At 31.9% G+C, this 25,270-nt stretch overlaps 2 protein-coding genes across 12 annotated transcripts in view; one reads left to right on the top strand and one right to left on the bottom strand.

The window, feature by feature from the left end:
* si:dkey-121a11.3 overlaps nucleotides 1-11,877 on the bottom strand; it is a 31,907-nt gene extending 20,030 nt beyond the window's left edge. For 2 of the 11 annotated variants that reach the window (XR_012397533.1, XM_009296331.5), the window contains exons 1-3: nucleotides 11,657-11,877; nucleotides 8,094-8,483; nucleotides 3,075-3,989 (exon numbers count right to left, since the gene is read on the bottom strand). Coding sequence is in view for 5 of the 11 variants with exons in the window: in XM_009296331.5 (XP_009294606.1) it covers nucleotides 3,075-3,954 (880 nt within the window). In the remaining 6 variants the exon portion in view is untranslated. The other 9 variants (XR_012397535.1, XM_009296332.5, XR_012397534.1 and 6 more) reach the window with 5 other exon arrangements.
* Nucleotides 11,878-14,712: 2,835 nt separating this feature from the next.
* plekhb2 (pleckstrin homology domain containing, family B (evectins) member 2) lies at nucleotides 14,713-24,932 on the top strand. The gene is given in 8 exon segments (NM_201002.1): nucleotides 14,713-14,773; nucleotides 15,064-15,119; nucleotides 16,318-16,470; nucleotides 17,775-17,877; nucleotides 17,961-18,000; nucleotides 19,726-19,812; nucleotides 20,665-20,782; nucleotides 23,355-24,932. Coding segments are annotated over 7 exon segments (672 nt in total). The 5' UTR covers nucleotides 14,713-14,773; nucleotides 15,064-15,082; the 3' UTR covers nucleotides 23,489-24,932.
* The last annotated feature ends 338 nt before the right edge of the window (nucleotides 24,933-25,270 follow it).

Genomic DNA, 25,270 nt, shown 5'->3' with positions numbered 1-25,270 from the left:
TACAGAGGACTGCATTGTTTTTTCGCTCACTGGATTATATAGACTAAGGTAGGGAAGCGCCCAGGTGTTTACCTGGTGGCATGAACTGAAGCCTAGGAGGACATTTAAGCGTATTACTCTTAAAGAGATTGTGATTTAGTTTGATGCCTAATATGCTTTCAATTGTTTAAATTAAACTGAACTGAATGAAATTAAAGTGATGTTTACACCATTTCTGCATTTTGAAATTGCAGAAAAAGCTGGAGGTTTGTGGTCCACAGCATGTTGTTGCAATGTTTACAGTGCTGATCCTATACTTCCGGGTTTCTTCCCACTGCAGCCTCTTTCGTGTTTTAAAATGGCAGCCGCGTGAAGTAAGCGTATTAGCATGGCCACACAATACATCGTTCATGTGTCTAGTTACAATGGTTTATTTCTCTGGATTCTTCAAAACATCTGGGCCAATGTAAGCATACAAGTCAGCAAAATATATAAAACTGTTCTAGTGGTTTTTGGATAATGCAATGAAATTTAATGGAATGCTTTCAGAACTGAGCAGACCTGCATTTCAAAAAGACCAAAACTCTACACCATCCACAATTTGACTACAGCGCATCATCCGTTTCAACTTGAATTAACTGTGTTTGCTGACAGCCAAGAAAGCAGTTGTTTATCTCTCTTGACAAGGTCATCTTGTTAGTGTCAGCATCTGGTGTTTCTATAGTGAGGGGAAAAATGCACCGCAGGGTCTCTACTTTTTTTCTCATCTCACAACCTTTATCGCGATAAGTTGTTTATAATCAGTGTAACTCTCATTCTTATCCTTCTGTGCCCTCATATCTGGATTATCCAGCTCTCTCGTCTCTATGACCTCTGCTTCATTAGAGAGGTCATGTGCGTCCATTGCATATAATCCTTAAACGTGCTAAAGGAGACAATGTCATCGCATCACATTTGTCTGATAGCTGTGGATTAACGCTGCTACGCATGAAATCGCACATGACGTTACATCAGTTAAGACTGATAACATCTCAGCCTCCAGAAAGAAGATAGTCAATTTTGGGCAGAGTTTGAAAAAACACGTGTGCCAGGTCTTAATGAAAGGCTTGTATTGATTTGATACAGTTCTGAAAACATTTTCAACCATTTTTAAAAAAGGTTTTATTTTGATTTTATTTAGATTTTTCCTGTAGTGTCACTATCCAGTAAAAATTAGTAATGTAGTCATCTTTAACCATTATTGGGGTTGTGCGATTTGGGGAAAATATCTAATTGCGATTTGTTTTTGTTTTTTCACCGATATTGTGATTTGATTTATGATTTAACCCAAGCTTTAAACTGATTTTAATTTAATTCAAGCTTCAGCTCAATAAACTGTAAGCATTGGCAACAATTCTGCGCAAAAATGAACTGTTTTTGTTCGATATCTGTGACTTTGAAACCAAAATATTCCCATATTATTATGCTGTTTGTCTTTGATATTACTTAGTCCATAAATGCCTCTAAAGCAGCAGGTCCCATAATCCCACTTGTCAGCCCTTTCCTGTTTGTTTTCTTTTTTTTATTGTGAGGATAGTTTAGTTCAAAACAAAAGTGTGCTCACTCAATTGGTTAGTTCTAAAGCCCCAGTAAGATCACACGATTTCAGCATGATTTCCTTGACGTAGGGTGTCCTGGGAGTCGTATATGATAAATGGATATCGTGACACAAGATTCAATTATTTCTTCTTATGTAATGTGGCATAGTTCACGACAACCACTATCATATCTGCGATGCCTCGCAGAAAGTCTAGCATGTTTCATTTTCTGAAGCATAGCGGACTGGTTTTGAAGCACTTCACTTCAGATGTTATTCATTATTCTTTTTTTACATATATACATATGTTTTATATTGCAGCGTCTTGCAATTAAATAATCGCAATCACAATTTTCGATTAATCGCACACCCCTAACCATTGTTATCTTTTATTTTTTTAAATATTTATTGTTGTGCCAATAGCCTTGCAGTTAGTGTCACATAGCGCTACAGTGCTTACAGTGACCTGAGTTTGAGTGCCCAAAAAAGTATTATTGTTTTTATTATATTATTATTTATTATTATTTTATCAAAATAAGTATTTATAATTAAGTTTATATATGATTTTAAAAATATATATATTTCGCAAGGCTACTTTAACTGGACAATATTTTTACTTTAACTGGACATACAATTTTTTTAAATTCCTTTTTATTTTTGAAAAGATTTATGTACAAAGGTCAGTGTTGTCAAAACTATCTTTATTCACCAAAATTGCAAATGTTGCTTTCAATACACAAGACTTTGCATTGTTTCCAAAAATTTATTTTAGCAATTAATTACATGTACATTACAATGTATTAATCATTGGAATTTTAGGATTTTTTTGTGGACGAAATTGTGAAAGTATCTATAGATTTTGTTTTTAGAAATATCCTGAATTATTAATATCTAAAATCTTTTTGAGGGGGAGTCGCACCTTCTTTCTCTCACACCTTCACACAATCTGAAATAGCTTTAAAAATAACAAGGTCTGCGGCACGGTGGCACAGTGGTTAGCACTGTCGCCTCACAGCAAGAAGGTCACTGGTTCGAGGCCCGTCTGGGCCAGTTGGCGACTCTGTGTAGTGTTTGCATGTTCTCCCCATGTTCATGTGGGTTTCCTCCTGGTGCTACGATTTTCCCCACAATCTAAAGACATATGAAATAGGTGAATTAAATACACTAAATTAGCTGTAGTGTATGCGTGTGAGTATATGTGAACGTGCATGGATGTTTCCTAGAACTGGGTTGCGAGTGGAAGGGCATCTGCTGCGTAAAACATATGCTGGAATGTTGGCGATTCATTCCACTGTGGCGACCCTTGATAAATTAGGGACTGAACCGAAGGAAAATGAAACAATCAAATTAATGACAAGGTCTATCTACCTGTATTTTTTGAGTCTATTTTATAGAGTAATTTGAATTTTAAACACAGCTCAACCAATCAGGACTGGAACTATCCATTTCATAACTGCAGTTTCGACATATTTCAGACAGACAAAAAACTGCATTGAACCAATGTGTTGCATTTCTTTACCTTTACCATTAATGTGTGCCTGGTCCTCGAGCCTCTGTCCTGGTATGTGATCTTTGTTCTGGGCTTTCTGCAGCATCTGTTTAAGAAGTCCACGGTTCATCTCGACTCTCTCGGCCAGAGACAGGGAGCTTCCATTGCTGCACATGCTCTCCAAGCTGTCGGCTCTCCACAGTCCACTCTGTCCCACCTCACCATGATTGTACTTGCGCAGGTGACTCTCCAGACTGTCAGACCTTTGAAGTTCCCTTGGAAACTTTTGCATTTTGGCTCCACCAGCCCAAGGTAAGCTTCCTCCATCTTTCCCCACCGGAACATCTCCATTTGGAACCGACTTCTCTTGTCTAATGGACCTCCAGAAATACTTTGGTGGCATCCAAGGTTTATGGGATGTTGAAGAGTCATCTTGTGCTCCGCAAGCATCATTCGAGAGGTTCTCCAGACTCGCTCCTTCTCCAAGGCCACGGGGAACTGCCAGGAAGGCTTCAGAAGAGATGGGATCATATTCAAGTTCTGGATTGGAGTCTCGGGTGAGGAACATCAAGGGTTTGCGAGGTTCACCGTCTTCATCGCTGCTGCTGGAGCCCCAAGCATCTGTGAGGGCGTATCCCAGCCTGAAGGTCCCAGGAACCACCCACTTGTCCTGGTTCTTGCTTCCAGGTTCTTTCCAGACAACTTTGCGCTCTGAGAGGGCCTTGACTTTGGACTGCAGGGCTGATACGGCAGAGCCATGAGTTTGCTGATTAGAGGGAAAGGATGTGGAGCCAGGCTCCGGGCTAGTGCTGGAAGGACGCCCATCCTCTGGCTCCGCATCATGGATGTCTGTGTTTTTGGAGGATGCAGTCAGAGGTTCAGCATCCTCAGAGGGCACTGCGTCCTCCATGGTTGAATCAGGGAGTCAGTTGAACATTATGGTGGCTGAGGGGAGGGATAGAGACTCCATTAAGAGACAATCATTGACTAATTACTGGGATTATTCATATGAACATATGTTCGAATGCTTGCAATGTGAGAATTTTCTGAGAGCTACAACTTTTTGGATATGACAACTGTACCATGTGAACCACCCTGCCAAGATTGTTTAGGCACTGATAGTGTCACGAAATGCATCATTTCTATTGCAAGAACGCAAGCAAGTAGAAAGTTTGTCATCTTGAAATTACAGTAAATGCTGCAGTTGTCACATAATACACAAGGCATCCACATGCACATGATTTTCTTCAAATCGTTAGTTTAATATTAACAGATTTGGAGTAGCATAATGAGATACTGCATTATGTTAGTAATTTGCATGAAAAAAATGGCCAAATTATCTCCAAACACCATAAAAAAGGCTGGGTTGTCATAACCCAATTTTGGGTCAAATATGGACAATCCCAACCATTGAGTTAAAATTTGTAACTTAAATTTAACGGAGAAAATTAATCAAATGCTGTCACAGTTTTGCAAAAATTTTGGTGAATAATAAATTGTTTCTAAAAAACTTATATATGCAGATTTTGTGCACATTGTGAATATACTTATAGTTGATATTTATTTATGAAAATTCCTTTTAACACCCTATATGGACGACTAATTTTCTATTAAACAAAATAGAAAGATAGACTTTCTTTAGCAGTAACAGTACATTAAATATAAGACCAATTTTTAAAGAAAATTTTGTATTTGTGCAATGATGATACAAATTAGACTTTTTAAATTACTATTATTGCTGCTGGATAAACTTATGAAAAAAAACTTGGTCTTGTAAAAGAAACTTGTTAACAACATCTGAGAAATGAGTCTTAAGTATTTCTTCTTAAGTATTTTTTCTTAAAGATTTTTCTTAAGTATTTTTAAGTAATATTTTCTTAAAGATTTTTAACTTGTCAAAAATGCTTATAAAGTATTTAATTGGTGCATTTGCATTTTTGAGAGACATTGAACATGAATTGAGAAAAATAGTGCACTGCAAACTAGTATCACTTACTGTATGATATACAGTATATGAAATCAAAGAATCTTTTTAAACCCATTAGTAACCACATAGGGTTTAACTGTCCTCAGATCAGTGGAAAGCACATTCTTCATTCAGCCAAATTTTGATAAATCACTTTCTGCTGACAAAAAGAGTTCTGCGTCTATCATTCTTTCCAAACGGCTTTGGCCAAAGCTTGACCACAGCTATACAAAATATGTTTTTAAGTCACAAGCAACTGCTTGCATGTCACTGTGGCATTAAAACTGGATTTTCCAAAGTCTGAGGGAAAGCAATGATTGTTAAAGTGTGTCACATAAGTTTCTACTCTACTAACGCCACTGATGTAGAACAAATAGTTTCACCAGTAACTGATACAACACACTAACCTGTTCTGAGAATAATGTAGGGCTTGTTGATACATTATCCACCTTTTAGCGTTCATGCACTATCATGCTTTTAAACCTGTAATCTTTGTTTCACAAAGCACGGTGTCATCAAACTAACATCTGAAAGCTTTCAACTTTTAATTAAATTCAATTTTATTTTTGTAACTGGACTGAACTTGGTTTATATATATATATATATATATATATATATATATATATATATATATATATATATATATATATATATATATATATAAATATATAAATAAATATAATATACAAAAATATTAATATAAAATTTATATTCCCCACCATATAATTAAAAAAAGCATTTCCTTCATTTTTTCCATGTTTTTTAAAATAACAAATTACAGTTATGCACCCAAAGATCATGTATTGGCAAATTAAATCTCTTATCATTGAGGGCGGAAAAGTTAAAATATTAAATTAAAAAAACAATTTCCCACAGCAATTTAGTCAAGCATAAAACTAAAAAATAAGAATTTTATATTACTATGAGTTTACTGTAACTTCAGCAGCTTCGTGCACTGAACAAAAGTGCCAATCTGATTGGTGGAGAAGGTTTTGATGCGGTGCGTTAAAAAAGAAAAAAAAAAACTAGCATGAGGCGTTTCTTTAAAAATTATGCTTTTAGGCCTGGCGTTTTGCGCGTTGGTGTGCACGACCACATTGGCGCCTTTTATTTAGTCACGAAGCGATAAACACTGATGGAAAATGCGAACAAAAAGCAGTGTGCATATGCCTTTAGTCTGTACAATCCAAATAAGTACTATAGCACAAGCATACAACTCTTTCTTGACATAAAACATATTTTCTCTTTTCTCTTTTAATTTTTTCTTTTCATTTTCCTTTTATTATTATAATCATTATTTATTTTACCTAATACACCATGCTGCCAACCTCAACTTTTGGTACCTGTTTATATGCTAAATTTGTGATATGAATGCACATCATAAATTGTTTATACACATTATATACCGTGTTGCACAATATGAGGGTTAAAATGTGGTTTATTTATCTATTTATTTTTATTAATTTTGTACTGTTATATATTATGTTTTCTACTTGTACTGTCATTTTATTTTACTTTTGTCTGATCACTGTCACAAAAATCTGATAAATAGATCCTTTAAAAAAATTTGCTAGAAAAGTTTTGATTGAATGAATAAATAAAATTATTATGCTCATGTAATGAAAACAAAACAACCGTAATGCTCAGTATGAACATGGGACGATAACCGTTTGTAAGGTATACAAGGAAAAGTTTCAAAACTGCAAAAAAAAAAAAAAAAAAAAAAATCTGCAATACCGTTCCAAAGGTATTTGTAAGATTTTTTATTCATGTTTTTTTTGTTTTTGTTTTTAGGGGAACAACCTCTCCAGCAGAAAAGATGCCGTTTCAAATTCTGTGTTTTTGAAACAAATGAAGACAGCAGAAGTCAATAATTCATTTAGCCTGACATGTTTACTGTTTCAAAATACTTTCAATGTTTCTCAAAATAAAACATTCTGTCTTTAAAAGGGAGAAAAGTGTTATATTTTACCCATACATTTAAGAAGAATATATTTTAGAGCAGTAATCACAATACCGTGATATTTTTATCCAAGGTTATCACAAAGTCAGCAACCCATGCCTAGCTCAGTATCCCAAATTCTTTTCTAGGTTATATTTTACAGTCTATGGGTTACACTCACAAAGAGCGTCAAAATATCTTAGAGTAAATCATATAAAAAAGAACAAAAAATATTCAAAAAATATTTTATAGAAATTTTTTATGATTATTTCTAAACAATATAACTTTTTTATTATAAAGAGCCTGAATATTCCAGTACATCTTAAATAACAAAATCTGTCATTGATGGAAAAAACTACAGGAAATGAGACTATTTGAAAGGAATGGCTAGCTTAAAAAGAAAAGAAAAAAAAACTCATCCCTGGTGCTTTCTTAATGTCTCACTTTGAGCTCAGGTCAATCACATCAGCCTAAAATCACTTGTCACCACATGGGGTTTTAAGTGTTGACCCTCAAATACACAGGGGTCCCAAAGCCCAACAAGCAATGAAAACAGTCATCTCGCGCGGGACCCCTTCTCTCTCATCCGACATTTATTTAACACCAAGGCTAACAGAAGCACAGGTCAGGAAAACAAAATGCCAACGAAAGCTTAGCAAACTACTTTTAAAGACGGCGAAAGCTGTTCGTTAAATCTGACAAATCACGCCACAGCTCTCAACTAACGTAAAACAAACAAAACTCTTCTTCAAAATCCTTACCTCCTTCGTCCTTCTGCTGTCTATCCTCCACAACATCCACATTAGCTCTTAGATTTACTTTTATTGTTGTAAAAATAATAATACTCGGTTACAAGGAGTCAGCAAAAACAGCCAGTCAAATCCCATTTTGCTCTAGATTCTGCTTTCAGTTTTGCGAGTCCCAAATCTTCCCTCTCCCTCTCCCTCTCTCTCTCCAGCTGTTTTGGCCCACTCAAACGTACAAACAGCACACTCCCACTTCAAATTTGGCCCACTAAACATCTGCATTTAAAACATACTGGCTCTCGCACACTCCTCCAGCTGTTAAACTGGATTGTACATGTGGAAAGATAGCGACGTTGCTATGAAGACAGTCGTGACCACCTTGGAGACGAACTGACCTGTCGAGCGCTCCTATTGGTGGAGAGGCGCGTTAGCTCCGCCCGCGAGTGCAAGTAGTTGTAATCCTACCCTTGAATTTGGGAGGAAAGGAGTTTTTAAACACTGAGGAGAGGAAGCTCGCGAGTCTCCAGACACATATTCCCGCTGCCAAGGAATTTCCTTTGTTGATTGTGCTGATTCCTGCACGTTTTAGGGTTTAATAAGCTAGACATCTCTCGAGTTTGATTTTGTTTTTTTAAAACATGTAGACACCATTTTGTAGTCAGTCAGACTTCATACGTGTTTATTTGTTCTGTTCTGGGGCCAGTTCTGAAGCAGAGCCAGATGTAATAGAGAGCACTGGGTTGGGTCTTGAACTTCATGCACGGTTGGGTCCAAGGACGCATTAACTGCAAGACAAAAAAAATATGAATAGACCTTTTTATTTGTGTTAACACACCCAGCTCTGCCTGCCTGTAGCGAGAAGTAACCCATAAAATGTATGCTTGGTCGCTGTTTTAAGGAAAAGTGCTTATCTGAGTTTTGAATCGTTTATCACGTTCACCGAGTCCTTGTATGCACCAAATCAACAACTGTTACTGGATGCTGAAGAGAGCCTGGAGGTTCACCAGGGCGAAATGATGATATATGAACGATATTTTTAGTACTTTCGTTTTGTCTGTTGCAGGGAACACCCATAGACATATTTTTATTATATTTTAAATGCAAAATAAATTTTTTTATAACTATGTAAAATATTATACAATATATTAAATAATAAATATATATATACTTTTATAACATTGAAATTATTGTATTATAATTAAAAATGCACAGTTAGTAACAAATTAATTGTACACACACACACACACAACAGTTCTGCCTGGATAATGCCATTCCCAATGGTTTAAAAACTTTATTGAAAGGACTACACACTTTTAATTTACCAAACAACCCAATCTCAATAGAAGGGATATCAATAGTTGATGATAATTTTTCTAATCGTATGATGCAGAATTTTAACCATCTGGCCAGATATAACATAAATCGGGACGTCACTTGGAATCTTCCACATAAATATTTGCTAACAAACAAAGTAAAATAAATGACAAATAAAATATTACATAGATGTTATCCTTGTAATAGCTTACTTAGTAAATATATGATAGATATTGAAAACAAATGTACTTTTTGTGATTTGGAAAAAAACATTCACCTTTTTTGTGAATGTACTTGTGTGAAATTATTTTGGACAGAACTATGTATCTATCTCTCAGAAAAGGGAAATGTTGATATTTGTTTAAATACTTTTGACATAATTTTCTTTTGTTACAACTCCAAATCTTGCATTCTGTACATTGTTAATCTTTTTATTGTAATGGGTAAGTTTTTAATTCACAAAAGTAAATTTTAGGGGAAAAAATCTAATTTTGGTTATTTTTTTATTATCATTTATTTTTTATTATATTTTTTTTAATTGACTATATGTCATATATTTTGTATTTAGTGGGCATAAAAAACAAAAAGTCTTTTAAAAGTAAAAAAATGGCTTGTATAACCTTATATAATTTCCCCTCTAGTCTCTGTTTTTTAATTTTATTTCTTTATTATTATTATTATTATTATTATTATTATTATTATTATTATTATTATTTTATTTGTTTATTTTTTTGTTTTTCTTTCGTATTTTTATTCTTTAAATTGTATAATGCAGACTCTAACAACATCTCAATTTTTTTCTAATGTTCCAAGTTTCTGCAATTTATTGTTAACTGTTATTGAAACCATTAAAAAAAAAGTTCTGCCTGGTTCTCGATTCTGATTGGCTGATAAGTGTGAGATACTAAAGAAATATCAGCACTTGTACATCCTCTTCGCTTTTGTGTATTACTCCACCCATACAAGAGGGACTAAACAACACACTACAGTTTGACAAATATTGCAGCTGTTGGACAACATAATATACTTTTGTTTTGATTTTTAGATAAGGATGTAGTTGTTAAGATTGCAACTATGCAATTTATTTATAAGAATGATGCCTATTTTAAATATTTATAATTTCAGAAATTCAGTGCATCGGCAGCCATTAGCATGTCATACTGAGCAGAGCACAGACGGTTGACATTCTGTCACAAGATGGCGACAGAGATCTCATAATAAGTCCTTAGAGAAGAAAAACTTGGTAAATTTCAAACTACAGCTGATAAAATCATTATAAAACATTTAAGTAACACTCTAAGTCTATCTCTCTCTTTTGTATTTTGTATTGCTGTTTTTATACAATGTTAATCTTGTAGTGTTTATTTGGCCTTGGCTTTTTCTGGTTTAATTATTGTGATATCCTGATTGCAACAGAGAAATACTGGGAAATCTCTCTAGACTGATGGCATTTCATGCTGTTCAGCCTTACAATCTGAAAATGTGAGCAAAATCACCTGTTTTGCCATCAATTTAGACATTATGCTAAAGAATCATTCAAACACTAGCTCTAAAGTGACGTGTGTGTGTGAAGTAGCAGTGGTTTCTGCTGTTCTGACGTCAGCTGCAAATTTTAAGGAATGGCGGAAGAAAGTAGTTCTTCATACAACAGAATTTTTAGACTCTTCTTTTTTGATATTCTTTTTTATATACTCGATTGTACCGTCAAACTGTTATATGAACCCAATATCACACTTGTAGCAGTGCAATATGGCTGAATATCGGCACTGGTGGGCACTCGGTCTGCAGCCTCAAGTCAACACACGCCTCCCACCAGTCTGATCTCACGAGGAAACATAAGTTTTTTATGTTTTGTCAGTTTAGGGGCTAATTCGTACAAATTCGTACGAGTCCAGTTGTTCAAAAATGTACGATTTTAAAAAGGAGGTGTGGCACCTAACCCCAACCCTCATTGGGTGATGAGCAAATCGTACTAAATTATATGAATTAGATCGTACAAATTCATACAAATCAGCCACTAAATCAAAAAGTGACAAATTGGCTTGAGATTGTGTTGGATATACAGCAATATATGGCACTATGTGATATTGCTCATATATAGATATAAAGTATATATTACACAAACTGTCCATATAATATAATATGATATAATATAATACACACCATTAGTTAGTTGTACATATGCAGAGTTATGTAAAAAGTAGATTTATAACATTTTAAATATTATCAGGTAAATTAGCTTGAGTATTTTATATTATATACCATATCATTTTGAACCATTTATCTATTCTGATAATTATTTATTCATTAATTTTTGCATTGAAACTTGCTACTTATTTCAAACTATTGAAACTTTGCAAACAAAATTGTACACGAAGACAAACATATCAAATATAAAAATGTTTAATTAAAATAAAATGTTATATTATAAATTGTACTAAATTATGAGCAGTGTACTAATTAGGTTTTATAAATAAACCGAAAAAACTGAATAAATAATAATCAAAAACTTGAATATAATTTAGGTAATATTTATTTGATCTACATAATACTGTAAAACATGCTACAGGACATTATCTACATTTGTTCACAATAATACTAAACAGCACAAGCACTAATGAATGTAATCTTCTGTGACATTTACCTGTCAGTGACTGCAGTCATGTGCACAGCCGACCATCATAATATCCATACAAAAATCAGTTTTCAGATGAGCAAATGTATTTACTGTATACTTCCTCGAGAGCAAGATGAAGTGTGCAGGGACTCAGTTTTGAGTTCACTAGTTCTCTAGTACTGTGCAGAAGCACAATTGGTTCGGTTGGTTAATCTGCACAAAGATTAAGACAAAACAAAATCCGCAACAGCCAACCACTGGCGGGATATTGTTGCGTAAATCACTCCAATCTGCCAGCCCACTGAGACTGAATGAGGCTCAGATGAGATTATTTCACCCAACTGACTTCCATTCAGTCTAGAAATGTATTTCAATATTTTTAAAATAAAACTTTTGTATTTTCATTTCTACAAATGTCATTTTTGTGCATTGTTTAAAAAAAACTACAAAATATATATACATTTTAAAAGACTAGCTGTAATATTGCACTTAACCCTTGATCTTCTGAAACCTAAACTGCATCACAAACCAGTATGCAAGTGTGAATGCAGAAATAATGTGAATTCAGTTTTGCTTCATTAACTATAAATAAACTGTGTTCTTCAGCAGTTCAGCAGTTGAGTATGAATTGGTTTGGATCATCATTCACTAAGCTGACAGTGGGAAAGGTCACTGGGGAACACATGAGCTGGATAAGGCTTATGCTCAATACAATACTGCATACATTACTATAGTAGATACTATAGTAGACACAGGTCCTCATATATATATATATGTATGTATATAGATATACATATCTTGTGTGTGTGTTATTTAATAGACAATAGACAATCTGTAAGGGTTTATGTGCATAAATTTTATAGTAATGCATGTTTTTTCTAATTGCAGGGTAAATGCACTCAGTTTCCAGTGAAACTGCTCTATCTAGTGGTGACATCGAACAATAACAAGTGAAATGTGTTCATGTGGTTGTTACTTTGAAATTATTGACACTACAATTGGATATTTCAACTGTTTGTTGCAACATTTCAGTCTGTTACAAATGTTAACAATTATGCTTTTAATAAAGCATGAAGATATGTAGCCTACTAATTATATTAAATTATAATAATAAAATATTTTATATAGACATACTCAGGGGCGATTTAGTGATTTTGGGGGCCTAAGCAAATCCAGCTATGAGGCCCAAAAGTATTAAAATGCAACTTTTGTACTAGATTTTTTATATATTTATATAAATTTTACTTTTTTAAAATAAGATTTATACTTATATCACTCAATCTACTTTTCTACATCCTTTTCTACATTCTACATATCTTAATGCAAAATAATAATAACATGTAAACAGGGGTGGATTTGGTGATTTGGGGGCCCTAAGCAACTCCAGCCCTGGGGCCCAGGTCCTGAAATGCACTCTTTCTACTTTTATTTAATTTTATTTATTTAGCGTTTTTTTTTTTTGTCACTCAATCTTCTTTTCTACGTTTTATCTTAATGCAAGCTCTACATTTTAAATGATGCGTTTTCTTAAAACGAATTTACAACAAAGAGTACTAAAAATATATATATTTTACAAATTTGAGAGCTGGATTGCTCCAGTGGTGGATATTTTATTTTAATTATAAATATTTTATATTATATCTACATAATATAACATTATTATAAAAATATTATGTGTAATTGTTAATTAAATTATATTTAATGATGTAAAAATTTTATTTGTTTGACTCATATACAAAATATGATAGAAAACGATGTTATATTTAGTTTATAGGTATAATTGACACTTCTAGATATTTTCTTGGGGCCCTCAGATGTCCTGGGCTTACCTTGCTTATTGGTTAAATCCGCCCCTGCATGTAAAGCATAACATCTTCTAAAACCTTTGAAATTATTTGTTTTCTTAACACGAATTCACAACTAAAACTTAAAAGAGCTATTTCGCTTTTAAAACTAAATCTTTACTGATTTGACTGCTGGACTGGTCCAAGATTGAAGGTGGGGGACACAAATTAAAATGTTTAGAGCCTCACTGTACAAAATATGATAGAAAACAATGCCATATATATAATTTAGTTATAATTTTTGCTTCTAGGTATTTATTTGGGGGCCCTCAGATTTCCTGGGGCCCTAAGCGGCTGCTTACCTTGCTTAGTGCTTCAATCCATCCCTGGAAAAACATGTAATATGTAATTATATATATATATATATATAACTATATCATAGATAAATGTGCACTAATATATTATATTATATTATATTATATTATATTATATTATATTATATTTTATTATATTATATTATATTATATTATATTATATTATATTATATTATATTATATTATATTATATTATACTATACTATATTATATTATATTATATTATATTATATTATATTATATTATATTATATTATATTATATTATATTATATTATATTATATTAGGGGCGAAGCATTGGCGCAGGTAGTGCTGTCGCCTCACTGCAAGAAGGTGTGTGTGTATGTCTATGTGTGTGTGTGTGTGTGTGTGTGGATGTTTTCCAGAGTTGGGTTGCGGCTGGAAGGGTATCCGCTGCGTAAAAACGTGCTGGATAAGTTGGCGGTTCATTCCGCTGTGGCTACCCCGGATTATTAAAGGGACTAAGCCGACAAGAAAATTAATTAATGAATATATTATATTATATTATATTATATTATATTATATTATATTATATTATATTATATTATATTATGCATTAAAGGTTTGTCAATGTTTATAATAGGTAAATAGATTATGTATTATAGTTTATAACAAAATAAACAATGTTAAATTTAATTTATTGTAAATTTTAATAATAATATATATGTATTTTATTTCTGTAACTTTTTAATAGCTGCATCATGTTTATTTCGAAAACACTATTGAAAAAATGATCAAAATAACCTTAAATGTTAATTTAAGATAACTTTCACGTTCACACCTTTTAACTCAATTTGTTTTGAAATCACATCAAAACGAGCTATATAAACTTAATAAAAGTCTTAGGAAAGCTTAATAAAAGTCGAGTTGATCATCTGATACAGTGACAAAAGCGTCAGCTGAGCGGAGATGCTGCTGATGTCACTCTGCTAGTCGCGCATACAAACGACAACACAGCGAAAGAGGGTACATTTACACTTGTAAACCAGCTAATGCAACATATTTGTTACAAGCTCAGTGTTTACATATGTTTAATGTTGTATTCAAAAGCCTTGGGGTGTTAATTGTGTCGGTTTGTCGTCATTTTTTTTAGCGTAAAGGCGCCGCAAACGCAAAGCTAACGTTAACTCTGAAACTAAGAGTCGAAGTTCGACCGTGAAATTAACATTAATGTAAAACATAGGCGATATTTACACATATATGAGTTTTAATATATATGTAGAGCATGTTTTAAGTGAATTGTTTTGTTGTTTTAGATTGTGAGTTTCCTAGAGGATGGCGTTTGTGAAGAGCGGGTGGCTGCACAGACAGAGTGAGTGTTTATTACATTTATTATTTACACCAAAGTCTTTCGTTTTAGTTGTTTTGTGCCTTTTAATGTTGTATTTGTGGGTTTAGTTAATCATATCAAAGATTAAGTAGCACTTTTATTATTTACAGTTGCTTTCTGGGAACTCATGAAATATAAATGAAGTGTAAGAAACCTTAGGTTGAAATGTTTTTCAAATGCACAAATACTTTCTTTTCCTCTTTCTTGGCGTGAGTTATCTTGGCATGACTTCTTTAAGGAAGTTAGTAAACAACTCTTAACTGAACTTGAGCTTACTATTTATCAACGTGGAAAAAAAACTACAATAAGTTATAGTAAGTAGGGTACTATTGTGTTTTTGAACCATACTGTATTAAAATATATGGTCAAACTGTACATATTATAGTATTTGCAACACATTGTTAACGACTGCTACAGCATAGCCTACTCTATTATTAACTATAGTGAACTGATAAACTGTAAAACAAACTGTGATGAATATTGTAGTGAAATTTACCCTATGGAAAACTGTAGCATTGCGTAACTTGTTTATATTACATATGCTGTATTTGCAATAGCAACTTTAAAATTACCAAAACATAATAATTTAAGTATTTTACAACAGTATTGCTAAAAAACACTTTTCTTTATGAAAATTTACTATTTTGTGTGCGTAAGTTGCAAATTTTTATAGGTCTTTCAATGTTTTTTTCATTGTTGTATAATTTATTATAGAATAAATGAGTAAATAGAATTCGGTGGATTTTTTAAAAGTTTACAATGCATAGTTTAAAATTATATTGTTTTGTATATAAATTATAAGTATATTTCTTGAATCATTTATTGTGTAATTGATTGATTTAATGTTTAATTGATAACTTAATAGTAAATGCATGAAATAAATTGTATATATAAGGATAAATTAATTATTATGAATCGCTATTATGAATTAATATCAAATATTTATAAATAAATTTTTATAATTTAAACGTACAGATTATAAAATGTATCATTAAATAAAGAAATTATATTTGTTTAAAATATAATTAAGATATATAAATATAAACTAAGTTTATAATGAGCACATACTATAAAATATACAAGTAGAATTTGATGCATACATGAGTACAAATATTCATAAATATAAATTAATTAAATAAGTAAATACAGCCTGTCTCTGACCAGAGTTGTCTCCTCTCAGGCACCATCTTGCGGCGCTGGAAGAAGAACTGGTTTGACCTCTGGTCAGATGGACGTCTCGTCTTCTACGATGACCAGCAGCGGCGGGACATGGAGGACGAGATCCACATGAAGGTGGACTGCATTAACATCCGCAATGCCAGTGCTTGTCGAGGTCAGTCTGAGACACACACCAGTCTCCTTCTGATCTACAAAAACCTCAGAAGTACAAGCATGCTCAAAAAAATTGCTAGTTTAAACTACATATTTAACATGTGTTGACACAATTGTAAAGTTAGTTTTAGGACAACCTAATTCTTTTATGTTGAATCCACTTATATTTGTACAAATGATTAGGTTAACATAATTGATTTGTGTTGGGACAATTTGGTAATCAATTAGAAAATACAGAAAACTACTGTAGTGCCCTATGCAATCCATTTAATGACAAATTCTGTATTCATTTTTATTCATTTTAATTGTTTTATAATTTTTCAGCTGAATACATTTTATAAATTGTAAAATAAAAGCATGTTCAGTTGCAACAATTTATAAAGTTATTACACAGTAAAAAAATCAAGTCATAAATGTTTTTTTTTTTTACATTATTTTAACATATTTTATTTAGTTAGTTGTGTTTTAACAAATGTTTTTTTTAGTTATACAAAGTTTAACTACAAAGCTTTGTCAGTTTAACTGATGTGAGTTGGGATGACTAGTAAAGTTTCAACTGAAAGATTTTAAGCAGTTTAATTTCAGTTTTAAGCAACTTAGGATTCATATAATTTTTGTTCTTTAGATAAACTAATGCCTAAAATTTTTACATATTACGCTGAAAAAAATGATTCGAAGATAATTCCTTGAATTTACCAAATTTTTTTAAGTTAAGTGGTTGTAAACAATTTGTTTATGTTGAATTTAAATAAGTAAATTAAGTTGAACGTTACTAAATTTAATTTGTTTGTTTTAATTCAACACAAATAAGTTGTTTGCAACAATTTGGCAGAAAAAATGTTTTCAGTGTACATATTTACATATTTTTACAGGTTGTATTAAGGATGCTGGAAAATCTGTGTATGAATTATGTGACCGTATCCTTTCTTATATAAAACTGTAAAATGCAGATGAAGAGACTCATGTCAGCTCTGGAAATAAAGTTCATGTTTACATCCTCAAAAAGTAAGACTGTAAGCATGTCAGATTTTGTGTAGTAATCCAAACTGCGCTATTAATTTAAACAAACACACACAAAACAAACAGATTTTGTATTTAAATTGTTAGAAGCAGTTTGATAATTACAGACACTAATCCAAATCACTATTTTATTAGGTCCACAGCAATACTTTACGTTTATTTCTCCAAATACAATGCAATACATGTAATTCAAACATATGACTGGATTCTGCAATTTGTCCACGTTTTTAACACAGCAGAAATCATAGTGTCCAACTGAAAAGGGTATGTATTGTTTATCTGCAGAGCTCACTCCTCCTGAAGGCAAAGGCAAAGACTCGCTCCTGCAGATTGTCTGTCGGGATGGTCGAGTGATCAGCATCTGCGCAGACAGTGCAGACGACGCGCTGTAAGGACAATTTATTATCGTCTTTTATGATTTGTGCTTTATTATACAATTTTATGTTACAAACTTAGTGTGTTTTCTTGTAGGGCTTGGACAATGGCTCTCCAGGATGCAAGGCTTAACACTGTGAGTTACACAAGTGCATTATGGGTGGGGAAAATGCATGCTTGTTTACTAGGGATGTAACAATATACTTAAAGGAGTGATTCACACAAAAATGAAAATGTACTCACTATTTACTCGCACTCAAACCTTTGAGTTTCTTTTTTTCTGTTGAACACAAAAGATGTTTGGAAGAATGCTGAGAACCACCTGTAACCATTGACTTCCATAATAGGGAAGTCATTATTAAGATACAGGTTTCCAACATTTTTCAAAGTATCTTCTTTTGTGTTCAACATAAGAAAGAAACTCATAAAGGTTTGAAAAGAGTAAATGATGAAAGAATTGTAATTTTTGGCTGAACTATAGCTTTTACTCGCTATTCAATTTGCGAATTTGATTTCATGATTAGATATTTCTCCTGATTTATTTATTTTTTACATAATGAGATTAAAGATATTATAGAGTCAAAAGGGGTCCTTTTATTACGCTATTGCTTCCAAATTGAAATATAACACAAATAAATGTACATTTTAAATCAAACCCCGAATCAAATCAGTAACATACACAAATAAAATAAGTCTCTTAATACAAATAAAAAAAATAGGGCTTTGCCTGTGTTCGTTCTTATTTATAATCTAGCGTTTCTCAACCACGCTCTTGGAGGACCACCAACACTACATGCTTTTAATGTCTCCTTTGTCTGTTATGCTCATTATAGGTTTTTCAGTCTCTGCTAATGAGCTGATGATCTGAATCAGGTGTGTTTTGTTAAGGAGACATGGAAAATGTGCAGAGCTGGTGGTCCTCCAGGAACATAGTTTAAAAACTCTGCACTAGAGGGCACCACAGCAATTTGATCATAAACTGAACAAAAATGCATTTTTTTTTCGTCTAAATTAAACTATAATTTCAAAATCTGAAGCAAACACAGAATCTCCTGACTTTCGTTTTGTGAAAATGATTGGCCTGCTGCTTAAAAATTAGAGGCATATTGACTCTCTGCCAGCAGGTGGCGCTTGCGAATGCCAGTAATATTTATAGCGTTTCTTGTGTTGCATTAATGCACTTTAATATTTATCATTCAGAGGCAAAACAAACAGAAAATACCATGTAAACAATTCTAAAGACAATTGCCACCAGATTCATTTATATAAACCTCAATTGCATCGTAATCGATTTCCATCTTAACTGAATTGTAGATAAGTATACGATCAGTTTCAGCTGCTGAAATTCATTGCACAGTTAATAATTGTCTTATTCAGAATAAGGTAAATGACTAGATTACTAATGTCCATGTACACATACTCAATAAGTGCGTTCAGTCCGAAAAGTCATAATCAATGCATGTAAACATGTCAGCGTAAAACTTACTTAATACCGTTTATTTATTGAATATGACAATTGTCATAATGCAACACTAGGAGTTCCTCGCTCACTTTCCTTCGGTTTATTTTCTGCGTTAATTTTCCTTGCCACAATGGAATGAACCACCAATTATTCTGGCATATGTTTTACACTGCGAATGCCCTTCCAGAGAGTACATCCTACTCACACTAGGAGTTACATTCTCAAGTAAACCGCAGTTTACAAGAATAGCTCAACATATCAATCTGTTCTTGTAAACACAATTTACTCGCACCAGGTTATTGGTTTGCATGTAAACCAGGAAAACTGGATATTAACATGTTTTGTGAGTTATCTAGGTGTTGGCGTGCATGTAAACGTGCTCAATGTTGTGTTTTGTAGGTTGTGGCTCCTCCTCAGATGGGTTTTGTGGAGGATCCTGTGGCATCGGCTCCTCCACCATATTCTGAGCTAAACCCAACTCCACAGGTATTTGTGTAATTTTTTTATTTTATTGAAGATATCCAGGTTATTTGGTTGCATGTGTTTTCGTTTTGGGTGTCCTCATTGTTTGTTTATGGACTGCTTTGACTACAGAGAGCTATTGAGGTCAGATTACATGTACAAGCAATGACTGAAGGTATATTGGCTGCTATAAAAGTGTTATCAGCAAGAAATAAAGCACAATAAGGCCAGTGAAAGAAAGAAAAAACTGCACATGTAATTTGTTATTTTGATGTTATGGCCATCAATAATTTTCTTTTTCTAAATGTCATATTTTTTTATTTTAATTTAATTTAATTGATGATGTTATATATCAGAAAAAATGCTTTTGGTTTCTTAATAAATGATTTGATTACATTTTATAGTTGGGAAATTTTTGTTTTATTAAAGTTAAAACAATAAAATAAAACAATATAAATGTAAAAGTTTTAAATGCATAAAATATTAAAGTACTAAAAATCATCAGTAAAATAATCACGAAATGTTTTAATTTAATAATATTTCAACATTATAGATTAACAACAAAAGGTTTAGATTCAAATAGAACATAATTTAATTGCTTTGAAAATGTTTATGTAACAAATAAAAAACATTAAAATGGTTAAAATATATATATAAAAAAAGCATAAATATTACAAATTCAAATGTATAATATAGTAGATTTATAATATGTATAAATAAACATTTTTAGCCAGATGGTATTTATTTTACAACATAATGAATGGAAATAAATGATAAAAAGATCATAAAATAAATTATCTAAATAAAATAAATATGAGCATCCAATGATACTATGCAACTAATCTCTCATCTCTGATGATTTTCTCATTGATGCAGGTCTTTTATCCTGATGGTTATGGCGGTTACGTTCCTCATCCTCCACCATATGCGACACAGATGGTTTACTCAGCCGACGGGCAGCAGTATGCAGTCGCCTACCCTTATCACTATCAAGGTAACCCTAAATGGCTTGACATTTGTCCTAGAGCTGCACGATTAATCATTAAAATGTGCATTTTTATTCAGTGTTTGATGTAATCTCAACTAAAACACAAAACGAGGGCAGGACATAGTAGCTCCTCCCTTTTTAAAAAAAACACAAAAAAAACAATAGTGTGCCGTTTACATCACAGCTGTGCCAGTCAGATGTATTTTTCCCCTCTGGGCTTGCCGTAGATCAACGCTGTTTGGCAAACGTTTATTAATTTTTTTATATTTGCAAGTGTTTTGGTGAACACTCGGTTTGAACGCTCTTTGACATGAATAAATGACCGATTTTACCATGTAGTGATGATTAATAGAGTTTCTTCTAACAATCAACCAATGCTGGCATAACATAATGAATCAACTTGTAGTTTAGCATTTTATTCCCCCAACTTTATAATTATTGTAATATCAATTATTTGAATGTTTATGTGTGTATTTATTTATTAATTGTTTTTTATACAGGATTTTTTGGATTTATTTATTTGTTTGCTTATTTTATTAATTGTTTTTGCAGGTTTCGTCCTCCATAGTTTAGGTGAACTCTCGGTATGAATGCTTTTTTATCTAAATAAATGATACATTTTAGCATGTAATGATTTGCATTTTTTTTCTAACAATCAACCAATGATAGCATAAAGACCACCTACTGATGATTGATACACACCCTCATTAGCATGTTGAGCTGAGGAAAAGTAAATACGGAACTACGTTCAAAAATTAATAAACGTTTGAGGTGGTGATGGATTTAGCATTTTTTTATTCCCAATATTTGTGTTGTTTATTTAATTATTTTTCTGCATGCATTATTATTTATTTATTTATTTATTGTTTTATTTATGGAGGAATTTGTGGATTTTTTTATATGTTTGCGGATTTATTTATTTATTGTTATTTATGCAGGAATTTGTGGATGTATTTATTTGCGGATTTATTTATTTATTGTTATTTATGCAGGAATTTGTGGATTTATTCATTTATTTGTTTGCTTATTGTTTTATTTATGCAGGAACTTGTGGATTTATTTATTTATTTGCGGATTTATTTATTGTTTTATTTATGCAGGAATTTGTGGATTTATTTATTTATTTATTTTATTTATTTATACAGGAATTTGTGGATTTATTTATTTATTTTTATTTATACAGGAATTTGTGGATTTATTTATTTATTTGCGGATTTATTTATTTATTGTTATTTATGCAGGAATTTGTTGATTTATTCATTTATTTGTTTGCTTATTGTTTTATTTATGCAGGAACTTGTGGATTTATTTATTTATTTGCGGATTTATTTATTGTTTTATTTATGCAGGAATTTGTGGATTTATTTATTTATTTATTTATTTTATTTATTTATACAGGAATTTGTGGATTTATTCATTTATTTGTTTGCTTATTGTTTTATTTATGCAGGAACTTGTGGATTTATTTATTTATTTGCGGATTTATTTATTGTTTTATTTATGCAGGAATTTGTGGATTTATTCATTTATTTGTTTGCTTATTGTTTTATTTATGCAGGAACTTGTGGATTTATTTATTTATTTGCGGATTTATTTATTGTTTTATTTATGCAGGAATTTGTGGATTTATTCATTTATTTGTTTGCTTATTGTTTTATTTATGCAGGAATTTGTGGATTTATTTATTTATTTGCGGATTTATTTATTTATTGTTATTTATGCAGGAATTTGTTGATTTATTCATTTATTTGTTTGCGGATTTATTTATTTATAGTTTTATTCATGCAGGAAGTTGTGGATTTATTTATTTATTTGCGGATTTATTTATTGTTTTATTTATGCAGGAATTTGTGTATTTATTTTTTTATTTATTTATTGTTATTTATATAGGAATTTGTGGATTTATTTATTTAACTCTCGGTATGAATGCTTTTTGATGTGAATGAGTGACCTATTTCAGCATGTAGTAAAAGCTTTTTGAAGGGGGTGTGTCCTGTCAGATACTAGAGAGCATTGATTGGTCAGAAAATATGACGAGAAACAGAATTATGCAGTCATGAAAAAAAAAAATTCTTAATACTGCCGAAAGTGACCAATCTCAAACTTTGAATGTTTATTCACTTTAAAATGTAAAAGTTTTCACTACTTCAAAGCACATAAGCTTATAGATTAATTTAAGACTAATATGTTGATACTTACACCTAAAAAACGTACATTTTGATTTCACTGGGACTTTAAAAAAATTGTACTCCCATGGTTCCCGTATTACCCTGATTGTGTCTGGAATGTCTTTTTTTATTTATAGAATTAGTTTTCATTCATAAATTAAAATATTTAAACACAACCAAGAGATATAAAAGATAAATATAATATATATATTTAGGAAATTATATTATATTATTTAAGGAAAATACAAGTTACATTTAACTGCATTCTTACAAAGGGAAAGAGGTAAGTAAATTACAATAGTTAGAAGTGTATGAAAATAAATGAATGAATTAACAGAATTACAGCAAAGCTATCTAAATCTGATTGGAGTCAAATATTTTGATCATCATTTCTTCTTCGTCTCTATCAGGTGGATTCACTCAGCCCGTCAACCATGTGATTGTTCAGGAGCGCCGGCGCGAGGACACGGGTGATGTGGCTCTGGGCATGTTAGCCGGCGCTGCTACTGGATTAGCCCTCGGCTCTCTGTTCTCCGTGTTTTAATTACCCCCCGGGTAAACTTGGCTAACTTTAACTCACTTTGCGCCTCGAATAAAACTCACAGCTCGGATACTGTAGCAAGGCCGCGGTTGCATTCACTTTATTGTTTTCATCTTCCTACCAAAGCTTATGTATTTCCATTAGGCACCGACAAAGGTGTTCGCTTTGCTAATGTAATCCGTGACTTCTAGAGATGTACACTAAAATCTTGCCAGCTAGTTTTGAGATGAGAGCAATTGGTGTGACTTGAGGATCAGAAGAACACTGAAGCGTCTGAAAGTGTTTAGAGTTTTGCTAACAAAGTTCCTGTGTAGAAATGATACACAGCCTGGTGATGATTAGCAAGCAGTTCGGGTTTTTCTGTTAGTTCCTGTTATAGTAAACATTCAGTGTTGCTTGCTGTTGCAAATGTAGAATTTTGCAGTATGAAACATGTTTGGGACTGAACTTTGGAACGGAATGGGTCAAATTGATGATTGGAAAATAAACATTTTGTCAAGGTTATAGTTTTTTAGTTGACAGAGTAATAAATATGTTTGTGATATTTAAAAGGAATAGCTCTCTCAAAGCTCAAAATTCAGTCTCATTCAGTTTTTTTTTTTGTTTTAGTAAGTAATTTTTCAAAAAAAAAAAATTGAGAAAGTTAATTAAAATCAAAATTAAGCTGAAATCTGTTTTTTTTCACAATATAATTTTTTTCTTTCATAGTTTAAATGGAGGTTTTCTCAAATTTTCTAATTAGTTTTCTCAATTTAGTTTCTCAAATTAGTTTTCTCAATTCTCAATTTGTTTTCTCAAAAATTCTCAAATTAGTTTTCTCAAAATTACACAATTTTGTTCCCAATTTTGTTTCTTCAAATTCCATTTTCTCAAAAATTCTCAAATTAGTTTTCTCAAAATTACCTAAACATTAGTTTTCTCAAATTCTGTTTTTTTTTTTTAATTCACAATTTTTTCATAACACAATTCACAACAAAATTAGTTTTCTCAAAAATGAGTTTTCTTAAATTAAAATCATTTTTGTGTTTTATATTTTATAATTGACTTTTTGGACAGCAAACTTGAATTATTCCCTTTAAATGTAACAATTGACAAACATTTAGTTGAAATCTGTTTTTTATTAGTATTATCAATAAAGATGGACTTCCTCGAAAAAAATGTTTTTTGCATTTTGCTAAATAGCTTGACTTAAAAATCATGTTTATTACTAGATGGTGATGATGATGACAAAAATGTAATTTTCTCACATAATATATTATCAGAAAGCTCATTTGACAGGGAAAATTGATGATGCTTCTTGATCACGCTACGTGTTATCCAGCAAAGAGATTGTCCTTAAATCCAGTGCACTTTTTTCCTATTTTTCTCCATCGTTTGCCTTCATTGAACTTGTGTATTGTTTACTTGTACTCAAGTGTTAAAAAGAGTTTTTTCCCTTTTTTGTGGAGACTTTACACTTTCTTTGTGAAATTATTTAATGTATGTGATTGATTTTTGTCTTTTTATGGGTAAACCAGTTTTTCATATTAACTGTAAAATATGATAAACTAGCACAAATATTCTTCATAATGTTTGTTATGGGATGTGAAAAGGGAACCTTCAGGGAAAAGTTGGATAGACTTGGGAGATACAGTTGATGGAGATGCAGTTTCTGTCACTTTTACTCACTGGTATATATGATTATTTGACTTTGTTGTGTTTACAAGCTGTAACCGGTGTAATTATGAGTGTTTACGTAATAGTAATCATAATTGCAGGGTGCATTAGAATGGATTTCAGGTCATG

This window comes from Danio rerio, chromosome 22, assembly GCF_049306965.1.
Source record: "Danio rerio strain Tuebingen ecotype United States chromosome 22, GRCz12tu, whole genome shotgun sequence".
NCBI lineage: Eukaryota > Metazoa > Chordata > Actinopteri > Cypriniformes > Danionidae > Danio > Danio rerio.
Note: the sequence above shows the minus strand (reverse complement) of the source record. Positions and strands in the feature narration are given on the sequence as shown.